The 14836-nt window shown below is 56.2% G+C and overlaps 1 protein-coding gene across 3 annotated transcripts in view; it reads left to right on the top strand.

Moving 5' to 3' along the window:
* Positions 1-12400, top strand: part of SCUBE1 (signal peptide, CUB domain and EGF like domain containing 1) — a 174939-nt gene extending 162539 nt beyond the window's left edge. For 2 of the 3 annotated variants that reach the window (XM_049884602.1, XM_049884601.1), the window contains 5 exons: positions 935-1096; positions 4142-4339; positions 6205-6357; positions 6715-6794; positions 6975-12400. In XM_049884602.1, the coding sequence (XP_049740559.1) occupies positions 935-1096; positions 4142-4339; positions 6205-6357; positions 6715-6794; positions 6975-7127 (746 nt within the window). In that variant the 3' untranslated portion in view covers positions 7128-12400. The remainder of the gene's footprint in view (positions 1-934; positions 1097-4141; positions 4340-6204; positions 6358-6714; positions 6795-6974) is intronic. The other variant, XR_007517430.1, reaches the window with a different exon arrangement.
* The last annotated feature ends 2436 nt before the right edge of the window (positions 12401-14836 follow it).

The following is a 14836-nucleotide window of genomic DNA, read 5'->3' as shown; positions in this document are numbered from 1 at the left end:
GACGGCATCTCAGAACTGGAGGCATTAAAACCACGTCTTGAAGGGTGGTGGCAAGACATCCCCACCCCTACCCCCCTGTCCCCATGCCTACTCTCTGACCTCTGTCCACGCCTACCCCCAGTCCCAATCCTGCCAATTGTTCCGACCAGAAATCTCGGGGTCACCCTGACCCTCTTTCTTTCTCACCTCCCCTGCAGTCTGTCAGCAGCCCCTGTCAGCCCCACCTTCTAAACAGATCCAGATTTCAGGGACATCTTACCACTCTCACCGCTGCCCTGACCCAGGCCACACCATTTTCCACTGGACCATGTGACGGGGTCCTCCACCCAGCCTGCTTCCCCTCGCAGCCACTCACAGGGGGGCCTGCGAGAAGGAAAGGCAGATGTAGCCTCTCGTCCAGAAGAAAGCACAGTCCTCCCTTCGGCCCTGCGCCACCTTGCCTATGGCCTCTGCCTCCTGCCGGCCTGGACCCTCGCCCCAGCTCCAGCTGTCTCTCTCCTGCTCCTGAAACCACCCGCCCCAGCCAGGGCCTGTGCTTTCCCTCCCTGCCCTCAGCCAGCCTGGGGCCAGCTCCCTCGCTCCTGAGGGCTCTTCTCAAAACTCCTCCACACCCGCCTCTTACCACCACCGGTGCACCACTTATCACCACCTCAGACAACCTCTCCCAGGGCGCCTGGATCCACAATGTGTCTGTCTCTCTCACTGCTGGGTCCCCATGGCAGCACTCAGGTCATATTGGGCGAAGGGGTGAAGGTGCAAAGGGGTGACGGGGCCAGGGGGCTAGGGGACAGGCTGTGTGCTGGATTGGCAGTGGCAGGAGTCACAGGCCAGTGGGGAAGGGCCGGGAACTCCAAGCCGAGACAGACCCAGGGGCACAGAGTCCCTGGGGAGGTGGTCCCCCAACTTGTTCCCACTGTACCCCCCTCCACCGCAGTGCACTGCTCACCCGGCCACCACTACAACACCAGCACCCACCGCTGCATACGCTGCCCCGTCGGCACCTACCAGCCCGAGTTTGGCCAGAACCACTGCATCACCTGTCCTGGCAACACCAGCACCGACTTCGATGGCTCCACCAACGTCACCCACTGCAAAAGTAGGTGCTGCTCTTGCCCACAGTGGGGCGGGGAGGGGCCGGGGCAGAATCTGAGCTCCCCGCCAGTCACATCCACTCAGCAGACACCCTGGAGCCCACACCCACCGTGAGCCTGACAGCCCAGTGCTACCTGAGGCCTGTCCCTGGAAGGGTGTGGCTCTCCTCCTGGTGGCAACTCCATCCATCCCAGTCCCACACAGACACCACTGAGCCTCTTGGCCAGGCCAGGCCTGCTCTGGACTCCTTCAGGGGGAGGGGCGTGGGAGCGGAAGGCTGGGGCGAGGCCGCTGAGCACCAGGCCTGGGCTCATGCAGGCGCACACAGTGGGAACAAGACGACAACCTAGAGCACCTGGGAGGCGTCTGATGAGTGTGTACAGGTGTGGGGGGCAACGAGGAAGCAAGGCTGACTAAGCAGCTGAGCTTAGCCAAAGGCAGCATGGACAGCAAAGGAGAGAATATCCCCAGTTCTTGGGTAGCAAGTCACTCGGGCATACCAAAGAGGGTGTTGGCTGCTGTGCTCACTTTGGGTATTTTTTATTCATTTTTCAAAGTTCTTTAGGGCATACTTTCAGTTTTGTTGACTATGCAAAGGCCTTTGACTGTGTGGATCATAACAAATTATGGATAACACTGCAAAGAATGGGAATTCCAGAACACTTAATTGTGTTCATGCGGAACCTGTACATAGATCAAGAGGCAGTCACTCCAACAGAACAAGGGGATACTGCGTGGTTTAAAGTCAGGAAAGGTGTGTATCAGGGTTGTATCCTTTTACCATGCCTATTCAATCTGTATGCTGAGCAAATAATCCGAGAAGCTGGACTATATGAAGAAGAACAGGGCATCAAGATTGGAGGAAGACTCATTAACAACCCGCGTTATGTGAATGACACAACCTTGCTTGCTGAAAGTGAAGAGGACTTGAACCACTTAGTAATGGAGACCAAAGACCACAGCCTTCAGTATGGATTACACCTCAACATAAAGAAAACAAAAATCCTCACAACTGGACCGATGAGCAACATCATGATAAACGGAGAAAAGATTGAAGTTGTCAAGGATTTCATTTTACTTGGATCCACAATCAACACCCATGGAAGCAATAGTCAGGAAATCAATCGACGCATTGCATTGGGCAAATCTGCTGCAAAGGACCTTTTTAAAGTGTTGAAGAGCAAAGATGTCACCTTGAAGACTAAGGTGCGCCTGACCCAAGCCATGGTATTTTCAATCACATCACATGCATGTGAAAGCTGGACAGTGAATAAAGAAAACCAAAGAAGAACTGATGCCTTTGAATTATGGTGTTGGCAAAGAATACTGAATACACCATGGACTGCCAAAAGAACGAACAAATCTATCTTGGAAGAAATACAGTCAGAGTGCTCCTTAGAAGCAACGATGGCGACACTTCGTCTCACATACTTTGGACATGGTGTCAGGAGGAATCAGTCCCTGGAGAAGGACACCACGCTTGGTAAAGTAGAGGGTCAGCGAAAAAGAGGAAGACCCTCGACGAGATGGATTGACACAGCGGGCTCAAGCATAATGATCGTGAGGATGGCACAGGACTGGGCAGTGTTTCGTTCTGTTGTACCTGGGGTCACTATGAGTCGGAACCAACTCGATGGCACCTAACAACTATTAATTTTCATCCACTCAGTTATCCCTTTCCTGGGTTCCTGGTGATATTTGGGACAGCCTGGACTTAATGAAAAGAACTTAATCCAGGAACTGGGAGTCGGTCCCCTGTGTCCAGGGCTGTCCTGGGCTGAGCACGTGCCCCCCACTTCTCTGTGTTCCTGGGTTAGAAGAGCAAACTCAGCGGTGGTGCTCAGTAGGTACATGGTTTTCAATGTTCTAAAAAGGAGCCCTGGTGGTGCAGCAGTTAAGGGCTCAGTTGCTAACCAAAAGGTTAGCAGTTTAAATCCAGCCAGTAGCTCTGTGGAAGAAAGACTTGGCAACCTGCCCCATAAAGATTACAGCCTTGAAAACCCTGTGGGGCAGTTCTTCACTGTCACATGGTGTCACTATGAGTCAGAATCAACTCTATGGCGCCTAATAACAACGAGTAGATAACGGGAAGCCAGATGGGAGGAGAGCTGTTAGAACGCTAAAAGCAGAAATGAAACATTTCCCAGGAATCTTGAAGTGAGAAGAGGGTTTTAAAATGAAGACTTGTGGGGAAATTACATACATCCAATACTTGCCTTCAATTCTCTTTGCAGACCTAAGATGATTTCATTTGTAAGTTTAAGACTAACCCATTGCCGTCACGTTGATTCCGACTCCTAGCGACCCTATAGGACAGAGTAGAACTGCCCCTTAGGGTTTCCAAGGAGCAGCTGGTAGATTCGAACTGCTGACCTTTTGGTTAGCAGCTGTAGTTTCTCGCCGTAGCTCTTAACCACTGCACCACTAGGCCTCCTAATCTCATAAAAACGTCACATTTGGCCTCAGAGGCGAGGCAGTGGGAAGAAGACGGTTTTCTCCTCAGTTTTTCTTACTGTGTTGCTCAGTTGTTGCTTTTTCCCTTTATGTCCCTTCCTGCCTTTCGTAGTCGGGGGGTGGGAGGGCCTGCCTGGCACCTAGCTGGTTCCAGAAAATGTTGAGTAACTGAGTGGGCAGAGGAATAAACGAGGAGAAAGGGTCAGTGGGGTTCACTTGTGTTTTCACACTCGAGACTTGGCTGAGACCCGAGTTCAGGCAAGGGGCAGGTGGGGGCAGACAGCCCACAGGGGCAGCGAGAGGGCCTGCCAGAGGCTGGGGGACCCAGGAGGGATGCCTGGGCAAGGCTCAGCTACAGACGGAGGATGGGCCTCAGTCAGGCAGAGGTGCCCAGTGAGAAGGAGGCGCTCAGAGAGCAAGCGGAGGGATGGGGGGCCTGTGCTTCCACTGAGAGGCCAGGAGGAGGCTGGCTTAGGCCTGGCTGGCTTCCACTGTCAGGGCCTCTGAGGGCCCAGACGGGGGCCCAGGTGGAGACAGGCCAAGGAGCACACAGGAGAGCCTGCCCTGACCAGCCCGCGCGCCCCACTGCCTACAGACCAGCACTGCGGGGGCGAACTTGGCGACTACACGGGCTACATCGAGTCCCCAAACTACCCTGGTGACTACCCGGCCAATGCTGAGTGCGTGTGGTACATCTCACCGCCTCCCAAGCGCCGGATCCTCATCGTGGTCCCCGAGATCTTCCTGCCCATCGAGGACGAGTGTGGAGACGTGCTCGTCATGAGGAAGAGCGGTGCGTGCCAGGCAGGGGGAGGGGAGGGCAGAGCCAGGCATGGCCTCGGCCTCCCATCCCTCCTGGTTGTCCCCTGAACTCAGAGGGGGCAAGTCACCACGCCGGGTAATCCAGGGCTTACCGTGCGTGATTCCAGAAAGCTGGGCTTCTCGGAGCTCTGCAGAAAGGTCCTGAAAGCTCAGGGGCACCCCAAGCATGGGGTCAGTGCCCAGTCAGGGCTCAACTGGCCACACCCAGCCTCTCATCCTGGTCGTCCTACCAGCTGCAGAGCCGCCCCCACTGTCCCTGACCCCCATCCCTAGCACAACCCCCAGGAATAACCCCAATGCCACAGGGCCTTCTCCCCTTCCCCGAGGCTTGGGGGTATGAGGGCCCAGCCCACCCATGTACACACCAGATTCCCCAGGATCAGATTGTCCCAGACTCTCCCCATTACTGCCAGTCCCTTCCCCTCCTTGAACCCCAGACTTCTGGCTCGTCACCCCCTTCATCGGGGACTCCCTGTGAGGCTGCAGATGAGGGAGGGATATAAAGTGACAGCAGCAGCCACGCCCACATGTACCTGCAGGCAGGTGTGCACCCACAGACCTATGGCAGCCAGAAAAATGGGGAAGCACCTGAGTTGCCTCAGGGACCTGGTCAGGCCCCAACAGTGCCCTGGGCCGTGGGGACCTCACTGCTGTTGCAGGGCTGTGGGGCCGGTAGGGAGCTCCAAGTCAATGTCAGAGGAAGAAGGCAAGGAACACGCACACACAAAGTCACAGTGCTCATCTAGCCCCTCGTCTCGGGATAGGTCTCAGAGCCCGGTACCCGGCAGGCGCGGCCTTCTTCTTGCCATGTCGGGTATGACCTCAGAGTAGCCCATGAGCTGGAACATCCAATGTGCAAACAGGAGGATAGACCAGAGAGGGCAAGCTCCTGCCCAGGGTCACACAGCAGGTCAGAGCAGTCCAGGATCACCGTTCCAGGGCTTTGAACCAATCGGTACCCCTGCTGAGAATCTACGTTTCTACAAGTTCCCAATGGATGCTAATACTGCTGGTTGGGACCAGTTCTGAGAACCACTAGCAGAGCAGTGGGTCTCAAAATGTATCTGTCATACAGAAGAACCACCCGGGATCTTGTCAAACTTCTGATTCAGTGTATCTGTGGTGGACAAGCAAATTCTCAGCAGGGGTTGAAACAAGAACGAACCAGTTCAAATCCCTGCATCCCCCCCACCTGTTCCTGTCACCAGCTCTACTCTCTCTGGAAGGCCACCTCTCCTGCCCAGGCTGCCTCAGGAAGGCTGCCCGGGGAGCAGGGAGGAGGCAGGCAACCTTTGGCCAGTCCCAGGCACCCCAGGGTCAGGGGACTCACCCCTTTCATTTGCTCACAGAAGGGGAGGTGGGCCACCCGAGGCCTTCCCAGATCTGACCCCCAGCCCCAGCACACCTCGGCTGGCTCGTGTCCTGCACCTTCCCTGAGCCTCTGCTCTGGCTCAGCTCTGCTCTGGGTGCAGGCATGAGCCCCGATCTCGTGCAGCTGGAGGGAGACAGTGACAGTCTGACAGAGAGGGACTGTGACAGGGGCTTCACCAGAGCAGGGCAGAACAGGGTGGAGCAGTCAGGGAGGCTCCCTGAAGGAGGGGGCACAGAAACGGCTCTCAGAGGGATGAGTAGGAACTGTGCAGGAGAAGGTGAGAAAGACATTTAAGGCAGAGGGAACAAACGCGAGATGCAAGAGCTTAGAGCACTTGGGGAACCTTATCTCACGTGGCGGCTGGGAGGCCGACCATGGGGAGAGACAGCGGCCTGCAGCAGGAGGGCAGGGGCCAGGTGAGGGGCTCCATATCCGCTGGCAGCTCAGCTCGCGGCATCCCACAGCCTCCCCTACGTCTATCACCACCTATGAGACCTGCCAGACGTACGAGAGGCCCATCGCCTTCACCTCCCGCTCCCGCAAGCTCTGGATCCAGTTCAAATCCAATGAAGGCAACAGCGGCAAAGGGTTCCAAGTGCCCTACGTCACCTATGATGGTAAGGCAGGACCATCTTGTCACAGCCACACCAGGCGCCCAGCCCTCCCCTCAGGGAGCTCCAGCCTGTGTAGGAGACCAGATGCAGATGAGGCATGTAAAGGCAAGGGGTACAGAGTGGACGGATGAGGGAGCGGTTGGTGATGTCTGCAGGTTTCAGCCCACACAGGGTTTGAAGGCTGAACAGTTTTCTGGGCAGCCACACTCCAAGGCTGCAGGGTGGAGGGAACTGCAGATACAGAAGCAGAGCTGCACTGGGCCTAAGCCTGATCCTGAGGCTGGAGCCAGGGAGGGGCAGAGGCTAAAGGTGAGTGGGAAGCAGGCGGGATCTCCAGCCCACACCTTCCTTTCTTCCCAGAGGATTACCAGCAATTGATAGAAGATATTGTTCGAGATGGACGGTTATACGCCTCAGAGAATCACCAGGAAATTTTGAAAGTGAGTTTCTTTACTGGATGGGGATCCGTGTATCCCGCCTCCCAGAAAAACGTGGGAAGGAGGGTGGTGATGGAGAGGAGAAGGCAGACCTGGGGAAGACGGCCCGGCCTCTTAGCAGCCTGGCAGACACTCCCAGGCCCCGGACGTTAAAGGCAGTGCCTCCCTCACCGTGTCTCACAGGACAAGAAGCTGATCAAGGCCCTCTTTGACGTGCTGGCACACCCCCAGAACTACTTCAAGTACACAGCCCAGGAGTCCAAGGAGATGTTTCCCCGGTCCTTCATCAAACTGCTACGCTCCAAAGTGTCCCGGTTCCTGCGGCCCTACAAATAACTTGCCCGCTGCCCCGCATGGGGACGGCCAGGGTGCACCCAGGGGGGAGGGCCCGCTGCCTGAGATTCCTTCCCCCTCCAGTAGAAGCTGAAGGTGGCTCCCCGGGACAGGGGGCCCCTCCAAGCTGCCTTGGGAAATAGCCAAGACGTTTGGCCTCCAGGAAAGTGGACCAGCTGGCAGAGGGCTAAAACCAGCCCAGGCGAGACGCCAGCAGGCTTCCCTCCTCAGATCCATCACTTAGGGTGGGGTGGAATGGGGGACATTGCTTCTTCCTCCCTCCCTCCACCCGTTCATTTCACTGAGCACCAGGGATGCACTCTCCCAAGCCAGCACTAGAGGGCGCCCTTGCGGGCAGGGGCCTGGGCAGCGCACACCTGGGGCCGGGATTGCACTTGACCTTTGCCTGTGCCGCAGAAGCCAGAGGCCCGTGACTGACCTGGCCCCTGGAGGCCGGGAGGCTGGGCTGGCATCCCAAACGTGACAGGAGCCAGCCCGAGGAGCAGCTCTGTCCACAGGCACCCATGGATGTGGGTGCCCGCAGGGGCCTCCACACCCCCAGACTCCCCCGGCCACAGGCAGAGGACACAGGTGCCACGCTGTGTGCCTCTGAAGGGCCCTGTGATGGACAGCAACAGCAGCTAGGGGGAGGAAGCTGTAGATTTTTGCTTTCCCTTGATAGAGCATCTAATTAACTACACACTATATATATAAATATAAATATATATATACTTCTATTTGTGGATAACTTAGGAAAATTATCTTTAGTAACTGTAAATATTCATCGTGACCTCACCTTTTCTTCCACAAGCCATTGACAGTCACACCTGTCACGGCCACCCTGCGTGATTAAACTGCTCCTCCACACGCTGGACCCCGGTGATTGCACGAAGCGGAGCCCACAGGACTGGGGTGCTCACAGGCCGCCCTCGGACGCTCTTGACTGCAGCGTCTTTGGAGATGGGGCTCCGAGGCATGGCAAGAGTGTGGGCCTGGTCTGGCCCTCAGATGGGACCTGGGGTGAGGCAGCTTCCCCTTGAACCCCTCCCTAGGACATGTGGGGGCCAAGCGACAGTCTGCAGAAGGGGTCCTGTGTTCTGGTCCCAAGCAAGCACTTGGGGTCCCTCTTGTGCCTTCAAGTCTTTGAGAAACCAGGCCTTTCTTATGTGAGCGTGACCACGAGGAGCCTTATTAAGCAACCGACCCGCTCCTGGACTTTACGGAGGAGGAAAATGGAGGCCCAGAGGGCAGGTGGCTGGCCCAGGGTCACAGTAGGTCACCAAAGCAGAGCTGGGACTAGTTGTCGGGAGCCTTCTTTCTGCTACACCACACCACTACCCTCACAGAGCTGCTTTTTCTCCTTCGGAAGAGGGAAGTCTGAGGATGTGACCAGGCTGCACTCAGCCAGACCCCGCACTGAGACGGAGATAGCTCAGACCTCCCCATGCTGGGGAGTCAGGTCTTCCCGGGTCCTGAGGCCTCACCTAATGGCCAGACTGCGTGGACATGCTCTGGAACACGAATAGGAAGTGGTCCAGATTTTTGAGGTGAACAGAACTGAAAGCCCTAGGGAACAAGGGAGAATGTTGGTGAATGCTAGTCGCCCACTTCACATGGCTCTAGGTTGTTTCTGCCCCTCGCCTCCAGGCCCGACCTGACCAGTCAGAAGTGACCGCAGTCTGGGAAACCTCCGTGGCACTCCAAGTACAGTGAAGGTTGAGGGCGAGCACCAGGTCTCTGCAGATTCAGGGCTCGGTGACAAGGCCGGCGATAACACATTTTACTGTCCAGAGAAGGGCCTGGGGCTCAGGAACTACTCACTCTCGTCACCCACATTGGCAACTGCTGAGTCCTGGCCACCTCCTTTGCTCATTAGCTGCCTCCTTTGCTCAAGCCCACCTCCAACTGGGGGCCTCTGCACTCAGGGGACCGGTCAGTGCCAGCTGTTGACCAGCCATCACAGTGCATGCAGGCCAGCCCCCGTTCCCAGCCAGAGCCTTCTCTTTGCCAAGCCATCGGCCACCCCCAGAAGTGAGAAAGAGCCCCGCAGAACGAGCCCCTAGCATCAGCTTCCCAGGGGAAGGGCAGGGGAAGGGACACTGGCCAGGGCTGGATTGAGGCGTTTATTTTCAACCTTTCCAAAACCAGAGTGGATAACGGTCTCACTGAATTGTACATACGAAGAATGTTGAATTGGCAAATTTTGGGGTATCTATATTTTTACAACAATAAAAGAAAGAAAACAAGCAGAGGAACAGAAGAGAGCCTTTGCCAGAGCTCCTTCTGCTGTTCTCTGGGTAGTTTTCTGATGGTTGCCACCCACTTACCCCTAATCTATGGGCCCTGTGTCACACAGCAGGAGCTCAGGGATGCAGGGGGCAGGACAGGTGCTTGACCCCTCACCCTCCTCCCGCTGCGAAGCCCTTTGTAGCTCTCGTCCCATGCAGGAGCCCCTCAGGGGTGCACCCTCAGGAGTGCTAGGTGGCCAGAGACCCAAACTTGGCAGCTGTCCAAGCAGTCACCTTCCGGCCCTCCCAGACCCCTGAAGTCCAGGTGCGGCCCCTCCTTTAGAATCTCCACATCAGCTCCACACAGGAGGGCTTGGGGGACCCTACACATCAACCCCCAGGATCACAGGCCCGCTTCTCCGTGTTTCCACGCAGAGGCCAGTGGCCACTTGACCACCACAAGGGTGGCGGTTCCACCTGCTCAAGGAGGACGCAGGGAGAAGTGGGCAGCAACAGGGCGGACGTGGCACAGCCACAGAAGATCACCACGACACATCCAAATGCTGTGCCAAGCTGGAGAATCCGGGAAGTCTGGGAAAGGAAGGGTGCCAGGGAGCTCAGGAGTCTCCCGGAGCTGTCTGAGGAGAAGCAGGACGCGGGGAGCTAAGTGCGCCCCGACACCTGGACCCCTGCCTGGGGTTCTGCCCTCTTCCTGGCGCTGACCCTCCCTCCCCAGCAGCCACACCGCAGTTCCAGAGGATGGGAGCAGAGGAACAAGCTTCTGGGGGCAAAAGCTTGGCCAGCTGGCCAGGCCTGAAAGGCGGGCCAAGGTCCTGAGGTTTTGATGAGCATGGCGCTGCTGGACCAGCTGGAGAGCCTGCATGGGGAACCCAAGGCTCAGGGGAGGGGATCACATGGGACCGGGAGTAGAGGGGCCACAGCCACCTCCAGCTCGCAGCCTCCTCACCTGGACCTTCCCAGAAACTCCATGAGAAATAGAGAAGAATCCGACTTAAGGGTTAGTCCGCGGCCGAGCCCTCAGTCACAGGTGTGAGGTAGGAAGTGAGGAGGCACCACATCAGGTACCAGGATTGGCTTTCTTTTTTCACAGCTTGCAGCTCTAGTGTGGTTGACCTTTGTACTCCCACAGGTGGTTTCTAAAACAGCAAAGTCACCTTTTAGCTCCCCCGCCTCTCCACCCTCACCCCAAAACAGGCCTCACTGGACAGTGGTGGGGAGCATGTTTCCCCTCAACTCTGGCTCCCCCTACCACCACCTCGGGGTTAGGGTTAGGGACACGCAGGCCCAAGGCGGCAGCCCTGGCCATTTTCCCTCCAGCCACCTGTTAGTTTGAGACACGCAGATGAAGAAAAACTGAAACACCGGCCAGAAAGCCCCCAGACAACAGTGACAAAGGAGGCTGGACGTGAAGGGCTTTCATGAGCACGGTCCCTGCCTGAGCGCTCTCCGTCCTCCCACAGGTACTCCTTCCAAGGGAAGCAGCCCAGGGTCCCAGCCCCAGGCAGGTTCTCAGGGCAGGAGGCCTGGCCTGTGGGAGGGAACTGAAGCTCTAGTAGGGGCTTCCTCCGCATTTTGGAGTTTGAATAATTTATTCCAGCCCCACGACACCCGTAGCAGAAAAATAAGATAATGAAATCAGTCAGGTCATTTAGCAAACATTTATGAAGCACCGACTGCATGCAAGACTTCAAGAAGGACAAGGGAACCAGTGCCCCACCACAGACCCCAAGAGCGAGTGCAGCCAGGGGCAGAGGAATGGCATTGGTCAAAGAGATCAAGAGGAGACAGGTCGGCCTGGGGGGCACGCAGAGCCCCGCATCTCCGCTGACGGGGTTGCGGGGGGTGGTTCAGGAGAAGGGCTCTCGCCCTGGCCCCATCTCAGGAGCTCAGGTGGGGAGAACAGCCCAGACCCTCAGGCGGCAGGCAGGAGAGGCAGAGCGTCCAGAAGGAGAAGCTGCAGACAGTCCAGGCTCCCGGCACAGAGGGCCACACAGGCAGGTGGCTCCAGCCCGGATTGCTGTCCTGGAGCCCGCTGCCAGCCCACCACCACACCCAGGTCCGTGGCCTCCGCCCTCACTGATTTGGTACACACTAAGGGGGGAATTTTACTTTTTCTTGCCTCCGACTCCATGCATGGAAAGTTCAGCCTGGTAAAGTACATCTGTATCACGGCCCCTCTCCTTCCCCAAAGACGTCCATCAGGCACCCAGCCCATGACCAGGGCAACAGGTGAAGCCAATGCTGCTCCAGCCACAAGCAGGGGACACAATGCATGAGACAAGATACCACCACACGTGCACCTCAGCCCACACAGCACCTCAGCCCACACAGCACCCACAAACTGCTAGACCCACCCAGGAAGCAGCCCTGAGTCCTGGCTGACAGGAGCTTGCTCTTCATCCCACCTGGCTCCTTTGCCAGCCTGTGCATGGCACCTCGCCACCTCCCAGCCCTGCATTGATGGCCCAGACAGCGGGGGCCCAGAGGCTACCACACGGACCCCCCCAAGATGGTGCGTACCCCTTGAGTCTCAGCAGGAAGAAGTGAAGGTGGAAAAGCTTGCTCCACGCAGTGCCTCATCCTCCTGCATATGTGTAAACGTCTCCCCACCCTGGCAAGGGGGACGGTCCCAGTTTCCAGATGTGGACACTGAGACTCCTGGAGGCCAAGTGACGTGCATCAGGCAAGGTCAGCGATCCACAGAGCGAGAATCAAACCCCATACCCGTTGCAGTCAAGTCGATTCCAACTCACAGAAACCCTATAGGACAGGGTAGAACTGCCCCAGACGGCTCCCAAGGCTGTAATCTTTACAGAAGCAGATCTGCCACATCTTTCTCCTGGGGAGCAGATGGTGGGTCTGAGCCGCCGACCTTTCAGTTAGCTACTGAGCACTTAACCACTGCACCACCGGGGCTCCTGGAATCAAACCCAAGCCTGTCTAATTCCGGCGCAGGCAATGTCTCTCCGTAAAATGTTGACTACCGGATTTACAGACTGGAAAACAGCTTGGTTGGCCCTGGCAGTGCTTGGGGAGTCCAGGGTGGGGAGAGGAGGGGTAAAGGGGGGTGGGGGTGGCTGTTGACTCTTGTGACGCGGGCCCTGCCTCCTCAATAAGCGTTAAAAAGAGTCAAAGAAAGGACAGGCTGTGCCTTCTTCACTGGGGGACAAACTACTTGCTGTGGAAACTGCCCCGCCACCTGAAGCCACCGTCCCTCAGCTTTACCAGGGGCCTTGCCCTCAGACCCCGTCCCCCTCCCATCAGCCCTCTTGCAGGCTGCAGCACAGGTGGGTGACATACAACTGGTGGCGCTGTGAGGAGTAGAAAAGAGAAAAGAGAGAACTGAGACCTGGTGTGTTTGCCCATGAGAGGCCCCATAGATCCGCAGGGAACTTCTTAGGCCGCTGAGATCAGACCCTGAGCCTGCTGCCCTGGACACGGGCCCTGGGCACGCCCTCCTGGCGTGGGGACAGGCCCCCTCGCTGTAGTATCCAGGCGCCTGGGCGAGAACTCCATCCACGAGAGTGACAAACAGCAGTATAACCACAATTGTCTTGTAGTCCCCTCGAATCTTCAGTTACGTTCTCTCGATCACGTTCCCACGTATGCATGTAATTAAACATTTGTGGACTCACTTTAATAATAAACAGGAAATGAACCTAAATATTGTTCCTTTCTCTTATTCCTCAAAGACCATGCCTGAGGGGAAAAAGGCAACCAGAATCCAGACCAGGGAAAAAAAGTTTAAGAAATTCCATGGCTGTGTTGAGGGCAGAAGTGAAGAAGGAGCTCCAAGCTTCTCCTGAGAAGCAGAGCAGAGGCTGCGACCGGCCTGTGGAGAGACAGAGGCCCCCGAGTTTAGGGACAGACGTGTTCCTCCGTGAGCTGCGGGGAAGTACGAGCCCTGTGTTTCAATCCCATTTCTCCTCTGACTTGATTTATGAAACAAGAGATGTACCTCCACAGGGGGCTTTCGTCTGGGAGCCGTGGTCACGGCAAGCCCCAGGGAATCCGGGACACCTCGAAATGATACACAATGCAGCGCGTGTGGTCTGTGTGTGACTGTGTGTCTGTCCCAGTGTGTCTCTGTGTGTCCGCTGTATGTGTGTGTGTGTGTGTCTACTCTGTGGGTCTGTGTGTCTGTCTCTGTGTCTGCTGTGTGGGTACTTGTGTGTATCTGTGTCTGTGTGTGTGTCTACTGTATGTCTCCATGTGTCTGCTGTGTCTCTGTGTATGTGTGTCTGTGTGTCTTTGTCTGCTGTGTGTTTGTACTTGTGCATGTCTGTGTGTGGCTGTCTGCTGTATGTCTCTGTGTGTCTGCTGTGTGTGCTTGTGTATTGGTGTGTATCTGTATGTCTGTCTATTCTACGTCTCTGTCCATGTCTGTCTGCATCTGCTGTGTGTCTGCTGTAGCTCTGTCTGCTGTATGTCTGTGTGTCTGTGTGCAAGTCTGCATCTGCTGTGTCTGTGTGTGTGTCTGTGTATGTCTACTGTATGTCTCTGCATCTGCTGGGTGTGTCTGCTGTGTGTATCTGTGTGTGTGTGTGTGTGTGTGTGTGTGCATGTCTGCATCTGTTGTGTCTGTGTGTGTCTGTCTACTGTATGCCTCTGTGTCTGCATCTGCTTTGTGTGTCTGCTGTGTGTATCTGTGTGTGTATCTCTGTGTGTGTCTCTGTATCTGTCTACTGTATGTGCGTATGTCTGCATCTGCTGTGTGTGAGTGTGTGTATCTGCACGTGTGCATACACTCTGGGAATATGGCCCAGGGCTTTCATCAGATCCTCAGAGAAATCTAGAACCCCAGAAAGACAAATAGCCACTCCTCACCTCAATAATGTGGCGAGCCCCTGGCATCCTCACTCAGCAGAAAAACAAAAAGACGATTTCATAAAATGTTATTAATTGCTATTCCAAATAAGCCACAGGGTGCGTGCGCAGCGGTCATATCTTGCTCCGTCACAGTGACTTAAGCTGTAAGCAGAGAACAGTACAACCCCCTCTGAGCACACAGTACCTGGGACGTGTCTACCAGAACCTGGGGAGAAAGATCAGCAGATTGGCCACCGTGGGCTGGAAAACGAGCTGCCAGGAGGCCTAGCCTCACTCACATGCATAAGGGAAGTGTTGGGGGGAATGTCGATCTGTTCCCCAGATTCCAAAATCCAGTGATAAATTCGTTGAAGGGCGCAGGACCCACAGCCCAGCTGGTTCCAGCGTCCCCTGTGTCTGCCCAGGTTCAGGGGACTTCACCAAGTGTCTAGGCCCACCTGCTCCACAGGATAGGATTTCTGAATTCTCTCTCGCCGAACTCCAAGAGACTTCAGCGATCAAATTCAGGCTCCTCCAACTGGCAGCGCACTGCCCTCACGTCCTAGGTCACCTCCGAAGAGGACAGAAGGCGGACGATCACGTGTGGGATCCCGGCTGTCAGGGCAAGGCCTGGCCGCCGCTCCCAGTCCGCTA

The sequence above is a fragment of the Elephas maximus genome, chromosome 4 (genome assembly GCF_024166365.1).
Source record: "Elephas maximus indicus isolate mEleMax1 chromosome 4, mEleMax1 primary haplotype, whole genome shotgun sequence".
Classification (NCBI taxonomy): Eukaryota; Metazoa; Chordata; class Mammalia; order Proboscidea; family Elephantidae; genus Elephas; species Elephas maximus.
This window is presented reverse-complemented; position numbering and strand designations above follow the sequence as displayed.